Source organism: Zootoca vivipara, chromosome Z1, assembly GCF_965207765.1.
Source record: "Zootoca vivipara chromosome Z1, rZooViv2.hap1.1, whole genome shotgun sequence".
NCBI lineage: Eukaryota > Metazoa > Chordata > Lepidosauria > Squamata > Lacertidae > Zootoca > Zootoca vivipara.
The window spans coordinates 20,773,657-20,785,798 of record NC_142583.1 but is presented as its reverse complement, the minus strand read 5'-3'; the positions used below and the strand labels follow the sequence as shown (position 1 = coordinate 20,785,798).

At 42.1% G+C, this 12,142-nt stretch overlaps 1 protein-coding gene across 8 annotated transcripts in view; it reads left to right on the top strand.

Annotated features, from left to right (window-relative positions):
• Positions 1 to 10,402, top strand: part of PAICS (phosphoribosylaminoimidazole carboxylase and phosphoribosylaminoimidazolesuccinocarboxamide synthase) — a 42,670-nt gene extending 32,268 nt beyond the window's left edge. For all 8 annotated transcript variants that reach the window (XM_060278813.2, XM_088660939.1, XM_088660937.1 and 5 more), the window contains 9 exons: positions 135 to 174; positions 2,138 to 2,335; positions 4,521 to 4,699; positions 5,886 to 6,065; positions 6,165 to 6,278; positions 7,723 to 7,806; positions 7,896 to 8,076; positions 8,305 to 8,463; positions 9,782 to 10,402. In XM_060278813.2, coding sequence (XP_060134796.2) covers positions 135 to 174; positions 2,138 to 2,335; positions 4,521 to 4,699; positions 5,886 to 6,065; positions 6,165 to 6,278; positions 7,723 to 7,806; positions 7,896 to 8,076; positions 8,305 to 8,463; positions 9,782 to 9,948 — 1,302 coding nt within the window. In that variant the 3' untranslated portion in view covers positions 9,949 to 10,402. The remainder of the gene's footprint in view (positions 1 to 134; positions 175 to 2,137; positions 2,336 to 4,520; positions 4,700 to 5,885; positions 6,066 to 6,164; positions 6,279 to 7,722; positions 7,807 to 7,895; positions 8,077 to 8,304; positions 8,464 to 9,781) is intronic.
• Positions 10,403 to 12,142: the final 1,740 nt, after the last annotated feature.

Genomic DNA, 12,142 nt, shown 5'->3' with positions numbered 1-12,142 from the left:
CCCCCCCCCACCTTCTTACGCAGCCCCAAAAGTGCCTCCGGACTCTGAACGTCGCGCGCTTCTTTTTCGGGTCGCTTCCCTCTCGTGCTGCGCTTGTCCTCGCGCGTTGCTAACTTGGTTTTGTTCTATCCTAGGCGTCCCAGGCGGTCTCTGCGATGCCTCCCATACGCTCAGGTGAGTCGCTTCGCCCGCGCTGCCGGAGGGAAAGAGCTGGCGGCGGCGTCCACCAGTTGCCCTTCGCCAGGGACGGACCTGCCTGCGTAGTAGAATTGTATCCCACCTCCCCATGTAGATTGTAGGGGAATCGTGTCTTCGGTACTCCCCGGGCTTTCTTTCAAAAGTTTGTTGCGGGAGGAAACTGGTACGCAGCCTTAATATGCGTTATACCTATAGGCAGATTCCTGTTGCATGGAGGACATTTTCTCCTAAGATCCTTCTGCGGGCAGTGTACAGATCTGCTGCTTGAGAAAGGGAGTTTCAAAAGTTTTATGTTGCTTAGTCAGATTTCACTTCAGTTGTGCTTATCTAGCTCTACTGAGGACTAAGGTGAATAATCCAGTGCTGCCCCCCCCCCGTTCCTTTGTATAAGAAACAACACATGCAATTGTGTTGATTTCACATGCCTCATATTGTGTTCACAGTCTGTGTGTGCTGGGCAAGCAGTTGAAATTTGCTATAAAACAAGGAGTGCATGCAGTTATTTTGATGCATGTAGTGTTGCATGAGATCCTCTGCATGCTTTCTGTGCAGGAGGTGCAGGTTAAAATGCCCTTGGGCGTTTTCATAGATATGACTGGAATTTGAGTGTCTGCCTCAAATTCCCTGAGTTCATGCCCTGAGTTCCAGCCAGCCAAGTTTTAATGGACTATGTAAGGATCCACACGTGTCAGTCGGTCAGTTTTATTGCACATAGCCAAAGGCTGCCGCAATGTACACAAAACCATTCAACAATTAAAAGAAAATATGCTAGATTAACACAAAGAACTTAAAACATTTATATTATCAAAGCATTAACTACTCTAACAGCTATAGAAATACCTTAATATACAGGTTAAGACTTTAAACAATACAATTTATAGGATCCACACGTGAAGAATGAAGTTTCTGTTGTACAATATAATTTGGTTTAAGGCATGCTTCCTCAACCTCGGCTCTCCAGATGTTTTGAGACTACAATTCCCATCATCCCTGACCATTGGTCCTGCTAGCTAGGGACCCTGGGAGATGTAGGCCAAAAACATCTGGAGGGCCGAGGTTGAGGAAGCCTGGTTTAAGGGATTTATACTACATCCTTCTGAAGGTTCCTAGTGTAGATGAAAAGTTAAAATTGGAATAAAGCTAATGTTAAATTAATAGTAAAAAAGTAGGCATCAGGAACAGAAACAAACAGTAAGAATAAAAGGAATGTACAAATGATTTTTTAAAAAAAGTATTAAAAACCTGGTAATATAAAAGGCCTCTGGTGCTGAAATGACATCAAGGTAGGTCCCCCAGGGAGAGCATTTCATAATGAGGGTTTTATCAGCAAGTAGGTCCTTTCCTCTGCAGCCATCCTCTGTATTTCAGACAGCAGGAAAATCTAAAGGGCCTACTCAATCTCTAACTTTATTTCCATAAGCGAGTCTGGAAATAAACTGGGAACCAGTGTAGTTTGCAAACCACACATACAATGTGGCTGTAACACCCAGTAGCAGCTAACACCCTTGCAGCCATATTCTGAACTAATTGCAGTTTCTGGACCATCTTCAGAATTACATCTGATGTTCGGTTGTAGGGTTATAAGCAAGTTCTGCAAAGGTTTTGTTCCATTGAACTTTTCATAGACTCTAATATTTGTCTCTTTTATCATTTTGAATACTGTGTATCTGGAAATGTGAATGCAGCTAGCCTTACAGTGAAAGTTGCATGCATATTAGTTGAACTGGGATCCTTACCATCTGATTTGCATCTGCTTTTGTGGAGGGACTGAGGTTTACCTCACAGTAAGATCCACTGAATACAGTGCAAATTACTTCTGGAAAAACAAAAACAACCATGCAATAGGGTTCCAAGATGAAGTTGCTAGGTTTCCTAACTGGATTGCAAAGCTGCTTTCAGGACCTAACAATTAAAACTTTATTTTTCCATCCTCCTCCAGAACTTAAACTTGGCAAAAAAATAAATGAGGGGAAAACAAAAGAAGTCTATGAATTGCCAAATCTCCCGGGATGTGTTCTGCTTCAATCGAAAGACCAGATAACAGCCGGAAATGCAGCTAGAAAGGATCTCATGGAAGGGAAGGCCGCAATCTCAAATACAACAACAAGCTGTGTGTTTCAGTTGCTCCAGGAGGCTGGTAAGTGGTGGAAATTATGGAGCTGCATTGGGGGAAACCACTTACTGACAAAACAATTTAAAGCAATAAAACCATAACCGGTCACTATGAGGTTACATCGCTTTGCAACTTATGAATACACTGTCCACCTGGTAATATGGAATCTAGTATGTGTTAAGTAGGTACTATTTTGACCACATGGGATGCATTCTCAAGATTGCAACACCAACATTTCTGGGGGAAATCACCCATGTAAAAATGATAAAACTACTCATTCCTTACACATAGGTTACATGGAATGCCTGTGTCCTCCAGTACCACTGATAACATTTAAAGGCCTTGCTCAGGCAGTAGGCTTTAGCAGAGGCATCCCCAAACTTCGGCCCTCCAGATGTTTTGGACTACAATTCCCATCATCCCTGACCACTGGTCCTGTTAGCTAGGGATCATGGGAGTTGTAGGCCAAAACATCTGGAGGGCCGCAGTTTGGGGATGCCTGCTTTAGCATGTATTTGCACCTTATTTGTGACCAAATGAATTTTAAGCATTTGAAAGCATTCCGCATTGTCTGTTCAAAATAGATGCAACCCTAAATGTATTCATACTACATTTTGAGCATTCAAACTAGTTCACATACATTAAGTCTTACAAATGCCATAGAAGGTATCCTGGTATTATCCAAATATCGCTAATGGGGAGATAGCAGAGGCTGAGGGGGAAGTATTTTAAAGCTACCTAGTGAGTTTGTGGCTTGAGGTGAGAGTTGAACCAGGGACTCCCCAGCTACTACACTTCAGATGAGACCAAATGCCAGTGCAGTTGAATATCCACTAGCACAGCAAGGCTTCTCCCACCACCTGGTGTACCCCCCCCCCCAATCTGAAGGGTTGATGGAGGCTCTGGGGCAGATTTTAGGAGCGAGAAAAGAAACTGAAGATCCCATTGCACAGGCAAATTTCTGTGGCATATGTGAATGTTATCAGTCTCCTTATGCCTTATCTCTGTGTGTGGATTATTCTGAAGAATGTGGGCCATGATTGCAGTCGTGGCCAATAGCCTGGTATTACAACCTTTGTACATTAAAGTCTGTAGGATAAAGAATAGCCCTTGCAAACTATAGGTTATTCAAAAGTTCTAATAAAACCTGCATCATTATATTAGAATGAGCTTTTCAAACTTGCTTCAGGCCAGTGTGCTATGAGGAAACGGCGGTATTGAGCAAGCTCTTTGGTTTAAAAATTAACTCATTTAGAGCCCTTTCTCCTGTTTCAAAGTGAACCCCCCTGAACCATTGAAACTTTGCTGGTTTAAACATTGCCTTTTTGGAGGCGAGAACGTCTGTATCTCTTCCAGATTAGTGCTGCAGATTCCCAAGCTGAACTTAATGCTGCGCTGCCAGAATATGTGATGGTATGCCTTTTGGGAAGAGATTGCTGTGTAAACTATGTCATTTAACCTTTCCCCCCCACTCTTCCTCAAAGAATATTAAAACCTAATAAGAGCTGGGTGAACCAGGCCAGTAGTGGTCCATCTAGTCTTGCATCCTGTTCTCACAGTGGCTAACCAGATGCCTATGGGAAACTCGCAAGCAGGACATGAGTTTTCTCCCCTCCTGCAGTTTCCGCCAACTGATATCTATACCAGCTCTAAAGCTTTATTTACTATACTACCTGCTCCTTCTCAAAGATCCATAATATTCTCCTGCCACCTGGTCCTTGACAGCAACTAACAGGTTTGAGTTCAGAGAGCCAAACATCTTGTATTAACTTGCATGGAATGCTGAGACCGAAATCCTATGCATGTGGAAGTAAAGCTCACGGACACAATGGGATGGGCTTCTAAACTAATATGCTTGGGCTTGCTGCACTGTGAAACCTCCTTGGCTTCGAACCATCCATAACTGTACTCCAGACATAACAAAGATTAAAGGAGGAAAGTAACTTTTCTTTTCCTGCTCCAAGTTGTGTCTCCCCCAGTTCTTATTTGCTTCTTATATCTATAGTATTTGTCTCCTAACATTGCTTATTTCTGTATGCTTCACCCGTCAATTTTGCGCAGGTCAAGATTGCTGTGCCAAACTCTTGAAATGTATTTTCTGTGTTATAGGCGTATAGATTATGGTTCTCTCCCCCCCCCCCCACACCGTTCTTGGTTTAGAAGCCTGTTTCAGTCATAGGACTAATGAGTTGTTTAATTCCCTTTTCAGGAATTAAAACTGCTTTTGTGAGGAAACATAGTGACACGGCATTCATCGCTGCTCACTGTGAAATGATTCCAATTGAATGGGTTTGCAGAAGAATTGCTACAGGTTCTTTCCTGAAGAGAAACCCTGGCGTTGAGGAAGGCTACCGCTTTAACCCACCTAAGATTGAGATGTTTTATAAGGTGGGTAATGTAGATATGGCTTGGGTGTGGTGGTGGTCATGGGATACCAGACATCAGCTGATTCTAATAGACTTTTGGGAACGACTGAAGTCATTCCACTTTAGTAATATGTTAAAACCAGTAATATAGTAAAAAATTGGTGGTCCTTGCAGGGCCGGGTTTAGGTGTGATGAGGCCCTAAGCTACTGAAGGTAATGGGGCCCTTTATATGCCCAGCTGTCCTTTGTCAACAACAAATTGTCACTGTTTTTAGCGTTGAATATATGCTATATGGTAATTTATGGACTTAAAGGTAAAGGTAAAGGGACCCCTGACCATTAGGTCCAGTCGTGACCGACTCTGGGGTTGCGCGCTCATCTCGCACTATTGGCCGAGGGAGCCGGCGTACAGCTTCCAGGTCATGTGGCCAGCATGACAAAGCCGCTTCTGGCAAGCCAGAGCAGCACATGGAAACGCCGTTTACCTTCCCGCTGTAGCGGTTCCTATTTATCTACTTGCATTTTGACGTGCTTTCGAACTGCTATTTATGGACTTAATAGGTATCTAAAGCCATTTGCACATGCAGAATGTAGGCACCCTATATATAGAAATGAGCAAACCAGTGATATTTTAGGGAGCAGGCTAGCAGGCGGGGCCCATTACTTACAGCATAGGAGCCTACACAACACAAAACACTGTTGCTGTATGTAGGTTTTATTTTATTTTATTTTTTATCTTATATTTTGGAAATTTACATCGTTTATTTCCTTTTAAATTTTTTTGGGGGGGGGGGGCCAAGAGAGTTGGGCCCTAAGCTATAGCTTGTTTAGCTTATACGTAATTCTGGTACTGCGTGGACCTCAGGGATCCGCGTAGCCCACCCAGGGGGTCCATGGCACATACCTTTTGACTGGGACATCCTGGATTTTTTTTGGGGGGGAGGGAGTGCTCATGTGACTCGCATGGAATATGCATGGTCCAGTTTTGCATAGTGGCACCATTCACATAACAAAAACTAACACAGAGATACCAACTTTTTCAAAAGTAGTGAGTTGATGCATCAAGTAAAAACAATGTACTTGAGCCAATAACACATTCCAAAAATTTCCAGTTCTTTCCCCCCCAAAGTGATGGTGTGCTTTTTGAACTGGGTGCCTGGTGAAAATGCGAAGCTGTTCTAAATAAAATGCACTGTTTGTTTTACCAGGATGATGCAGCCAATGATCCACAGTGGTCTGAAGAGCAACTCATTGAAGTTAAGTTCAAGTTTGCCGGCCTTGAAATTGGGCAGACTGAAGTTGACATTATGGCCCAGTCTACTCGAGCCATTTTTGAAATACTTGAAAAAGCATGGCAGCCCCTGAACTGTACTTTAGTGGACATGAAGGTATAATAAAGTGATCTTTTAAAAGTGTGTGTCAATTTGAAAGCAACAATAAATTAGCTAACTTCAACTTTTCCCCACCTTCCTTTGGGATATTATTAGGTTGAGTTTGGTGTGAATGTAGCCACAAAAGAGATTGTTCTTGCTGATGTCATTGATAATGATTCTTGGCGATTGTGGCCATCTGGAGACAGAAAACAGCAGAAAGACAAGCAGGTAATTCTATGCTTGTGGTTTTTTTTGTTTTTAAGCCAGTATTCTGAGCTCCTATCTTTTGCTCTTCTACTACTGCTGCAGAAACTCTGTGCTTGCAGCTTCATAGCCTGGGTTGCCTTAACCACAGTAGTACCTTGGTTCTCAAACTTAATCCGTTCCGGAAGTCTGTTCTAAAACCAAAGCATTCCAAAACCAAGCCGCACTTTCCCATAGAAAGTAATGCAAAATGGATTAATCCGTTCCAGACTTTTAAAAACAACCCTTAAAACAGCAATTTAACATGGATTTTACTATCTAATGAGACCATTGATCCATAAAATGAAAGCAATAAACAATGTACTGCAGTCACACAATCAATCAGTAGCTGAACTGGGTTCCACACAGTCAAAACAAAACAAAAAGCCACAAAAACTCAAAATAAATCGCAAAAACAGACAGACCTCAGCATAACACTCAAAACGGAAGCGTGGCACTCAAATCAGAAGCATAACACTGTTATGGAGCAAGTTCGGCTTCCGAAAACAGTTCTCAAAGGAACACTTACTTCCAGGTTTGCAGTGTCTGGGTTCCAAGTTGTTTGAGTACCAAGGCGTTTGAGAACCGAGGTACCACTGTATAGTGAAGGGGCCACCTTAAGCTTTGACCTGTATGGCACATTATAAAGAGTGCGCCATGTACTTACCATAGCGCCAGAATGTACATAGCCTCCTCCATGGGGCAGAGCTGTGCCACTGAAACTGTACACTAGACACTTGTCTTCCAAAAGTATTTAAAGGGAGAAAGGAGAGTGAAGGCACCATGAACCTCTATTCTCACAATAATTGAAAATCCTCTGCTTGGTGTCGTAACAGCAAGCTGGTAATTTGTGTTTTGGCACCGTCTTTGAAAACTTTTATTCTTGCTGTGTTGAGAAACGTCTTTATTCTCTCTGGCACCTGTTACAAGCTGAATAGGATGCTCGCCCCAGCTTTTAAATCCACTGAGGTTTTAAATTTAAACTCTTCTTACCTTTGTACCTAGTGACCCAACCTTGGGTACAAGATCTGTGGGGGGTGCAGAATTGGCTGCTAATTGTGGGAGCATAGCTTAAAATAATCATAATGTCATGAATTCTGCATATTCAAATGTAATTTTCATAATTTGTTATAAAAAATATCCAAATGACCCTCATGTAACTAATAAAATAATGCTATTATCAATCCCATGTGAGTAATTGATTTTTTAAATAGTGAAATAAATATGAAAATAATTTTAAAATGTATGGAATTCATTTGATTGGTGTTTTTTTATTCAAATTGACCAATGATAAATAAAACACACTACTTTGATTATGTGAAACTGGGTTGTTTATTAGCACCTCTATTGAATTAAGACTCAACTTGACTTGCCTTCATAGTCAGATGCTGTAACCAGTGGAATGTATTTTGTTTTCTGTTTCTTTTAGTCTTACCGCGACCTCAAAGAAGTGACTCCTGAAGCTCTGCAGATGGTGAAGAGGAACTTTGAATGGGTGGCTGAAAGAGTGGAGGTATTGGCACCAGCCTGCATGAGACAGATAATTCTCATTGCCTCTCATGCAAGTACTTAAAATTGTCCTTTGACTTTCCTTTCTGCTAGCTTTTGTTAAAACCACAGAGCCAAGGCAGAGTGGTCGTGCTAATGGGATCCACTTCAGATCTTGCCCACTGCGAAAAAATAAAAAAGGCTTGTGGAAACTTTGGCATTCCTTGTGAATTACGAGTGACCTCTGCTCACAAAGGACCAGATGAGACACTTAGGATCAAAGCTGAATATGAAGGTAAAACTGATTTTGTTTAAACCTAGAGTGATGATCATTGTTATTTAGCTTAGACCCATTGAAATCAGTGGACCTAAGTTACTTAAATGCACTGATTTCAGTCTATCTCTTGACTATAACAAACACAGGAGATTATTTCTATTCTCATAAGAACAGTTTTCCTGGGAAGAGGATAAAGGAAGGCATGCATCGTATTTGATGCTAGGTATTTTTTGTATCAATTATTAGGTGATGGAATTCCTACAGTGTTTGTAGCAGTAGCTGGCAGAAGCAATGGTCTGGGACCCGTGATGTCTGGAAACACAGCATATCCTGTTGTAAACTGTCCTCCACTCTCTGCCGACTGGGGTGCTCAGGATATATGGTCATCTCTGAGGTTGCCCAGTGGTAAGTACCGGTACCTGCCCTTGAAACCAACTGCTGTTTGCAAAGAGGCAGTGCATATTTCAAGGTCAAAGCACAGCTATTCCGTTGCCCGTAATTTGATCAAAACTGCTCACTCCAGACACATTTGTCACTTAATCGGGGCTTACTCCAAAGTTAATGTGCATTTTCTGTGGGGGCTCCCTATTTTTGGAATGCTCTCTCCAGTGAGGCTTGCCTGACGCCTTCGTTACATATCTTTAGGTAGGTACCAGGCAAAAACCACCTCCTCCCAGACCTTTGGCTAATTAAGCAATCTATGGCCATTTAAACTAGGATGGTACAGTGGTACCTTGGTTTATGAACACAATTGGTTCCAGACGTCTGTTCATAAACTGAAGCATTCATAAACTGAAGCGAACTTTCCCATTGAAAGCAATGGAAAGTGGATTAATCCGTTCCAAACGGGTCCGCGGAGTACTCAACCTGAAGCGTACTTAACCCGAAGCATGGGTGTAATTGGTTCCGGAAGTCTGTTCATAAACTGAAGCGAACTTTCCCATTGAAAGTAATGGAAAGTAAATTAATCTGTTCCAGATGGGTCCGCGGCATTCGTAAACCGAGGTGTTCATAAACCGAGGTTCCACTGTATTGTTTTTGTTTGTTACTATGCTATGTATTTTTGTGTTTTCATAAAGTCCAGTTAGGAAATAGTAATAAAAATGGGCCCAATAAAAGGTATTGCCCAACTATAGATTTTAGAGTTTTAGCCATCGTTGTGTACATTCTGCTCAGACTTTTCCAATCATGTTAATAAGGCATATCTGCTTTATTCTGTGTAGTTTACGACTTTTGTTGAATAGTGGTTGGAGTGGAAAGGGGGGGGGGGGAGGATAGTAAGAGCTTTTTGAAGAGAGAGTCCTAGTGTATTTCCTGAAAACCATACCTAGAGCCTGAGCAGTTAAGCATGTTTCTGGCACATTTTAAAAATATCTAGAGCTATCAGGGCTCCAAACAGAAAAGCAGGACTTTCAGTCTTCAGATCTGCATTAGACTAGATGCATTGTACAACTCAAAACTTGACTTAAGTTAAAACTATACATCATGGTTCTTCAGAGCAGTTTTAGAATTGGACCAGGACAACTTTGAGTAGTGTTGTACTGCCCCCTCGTGGTTGGAAATCTCTTCCTCCCAAACCCACTTTTGTGAGGTTTGGTTATAATTGAAAATTATATCAGGGTTTAGCTTAATCATGGTAACTGCATTTGCCTGCAGTTGTATATAGATGGACAGCTGTAAAATCAAAACAAAGGCTATAACTTTCCTTTTTATTTTTAAACAGGTCTTGGCTGTTCCACAATTCTTTCACCCGAAGGTGCTGCCCAGTTTGCTGCTCAGATATTTGGGCTGAATAACCACTTTGTGTGGGCCAAGTTGCGCTCAAGTATGTTGAATACATGGATCTCGCTCAAGCAGGCTGACAAAAAGATGAGAGAATGCAATTTATAAACCACTTCTTCGTTCTGTGTTCTGCCAGCTATCAGAATCTGGCATACCATTTCTAACTCAAGAACACACTCACCAGTTCTGTCATAAACAGATGAGTCTGCAGGTTCCAAGCACATAAGGTTAATCTTTGGTTTTCTGAAAGCTGTAGAACTTCACAAATGTTACAAGTATTATGGAGTAGTTTTTAACTGAACCATCTCAATAGCTTATTAAACAGAGCTAGTTACCTGTATTGATTTGTAATCCTGAACAGAATGTTAATTCTCAAAGTTTCTATTGAACAGCTAGCAATAACAGCAACTGTCTTAACCTAGATTCTAATTAAGAACCTGTTCAACATGCAACAATGTTGCAGAGGAAAGAAAGGCTAGTCATTATTTCAAGAGATAGTATTGTGAAGTCTGTATTCAGAGGGAAAGTGTTTACCAAATAGGAATAAAAGAAGCTTTCACTAGTGTGGTATTTTTTTTAATCATACAGTAGTGTAAATCAAGTAGGAAAGCAGTTGTCAGCTGTTCAGTATCACACATCTCTCAAATCTCTCTTGAATCTGCCTGCTACCTAGGTTATGAATATACTGTCCACCTGGCAATGGCTTCCTTGGAAAAGTGCTTGGGACAAGGGTAGCCAATGTTGAACCCTGCAGATGTTTTCAATCAGCGCTCCCATGAGCCTCGGCCAGCCTGGCTAATTATCAGGGATGGCAGCTGTAGTTCACAACATCTGGAATGCACCAGTTTGGCTATGCCTGGCTTAGAAAATATATACTTATGTATTTTGGGCTTCTGAGGGAAAGATTGGCCTTTGGTCAAACAAGATATTCAGATAATGCCTTTGCTGTCCTATTGACTGTAGGGACCAAGGCTTGGCAAATAGACTAACAAAACCCAGAATGCAACTGAAAGCCTGAAGAGTGAGGAAGATTGCTTGCAGCTCTCACCAGCTTATACTGTGAACACCCTTATATTCCACACCCTGAACCATCCTTGTCCTTGTGCACAAGCCGAGAGGTACTAGGGAGAGATGGGGAGGCCATAGGTAAGGAAGACTGAGCTGGCAACACCTGAGGTGGCTGTGATGCAGCCTGCAACAGCTCAGGGGAAATAGAACCCAGTAGGGCCTCTTGGTTGGGAGCAAGCTGCAGAGACTATTGGTGCAGGAGGAGGAATTTGCTTGGGCAAAGGAGCAGGAACAGCAGAGAAGCTACTCAATTCATCGGAAGTCCGAAGAGTCAAAATGATGCATTACCTCAGGTCTCATGGTAGCATCCTCCTTTAACAAAACCTAAGACACTTCCTGTCCCCAGTAGGGTGGTGGAGGGACTTTGAAGTCACGGGAGTCCTCGGGAACAGTGCAGACATAATAGGCCCACCTGGAAGAAGGGTTCAGTGCTGACTGGTTTGGTCTGCTCAAACATCAGGGCTGCCTTTTTTTTAATCTTCTCAGCCTCAACAGAAGAATCATATAACCAGGGACCTTAAACTTTAAAACATGCTTTTAAAGGCTTGGGTGGTATGGGTGGAGAGTCAAGAGCAATAGATCCAACAAGGTAAGGCCACATGTCTGATTGGGCTTGCTGGCTACTAAGAGGCAATTACCATGATCTCTCCGCTCACATAAGCTTTCTGAAGACAGGGAGCAAAAACCATCACAGCTGACAGCATGTTCCATGTCACCTACTATTGAATGGCATGTGGCCACCTAGAAATATTTGATGGTAACTCATTCAGTAGCAAAGGACTCCATTAAGAGCAACATTATAGGATGAGAATTTCAATGCACTCGAAAATGGAGCATACACTCCTGCTCCATCATAAAGGGCTTTACCCATTAAGACTGGTGAAAGGTAAAAATCTCATTCTACCGAGCAACGATACAAATAACTGCACAAGATATGAACTAAAAAAAATCTGGTCCAGGTACCTGCCTCTAAGGTCTTCCAACAATAAGAGGCATAACATCATGACTCAGCTTGCTGGAATAAGCCCAAATTTATCTTTCGATCTCTGCTTGCAACAGTAGGTATGATGGCAAATGGGGTTGCATCAGTGTAGAACTGCAATTGTTCTTAGAACCTGCTCACTGCAGATTACCCAGAAAAGTTGGCGCCAATCTATTCCACTGCATTTTCAGAGACCTGCATTTCCTGAGATTACTCCCAAGAGATCATTCCATCAACATCAAGTGTGTCCTC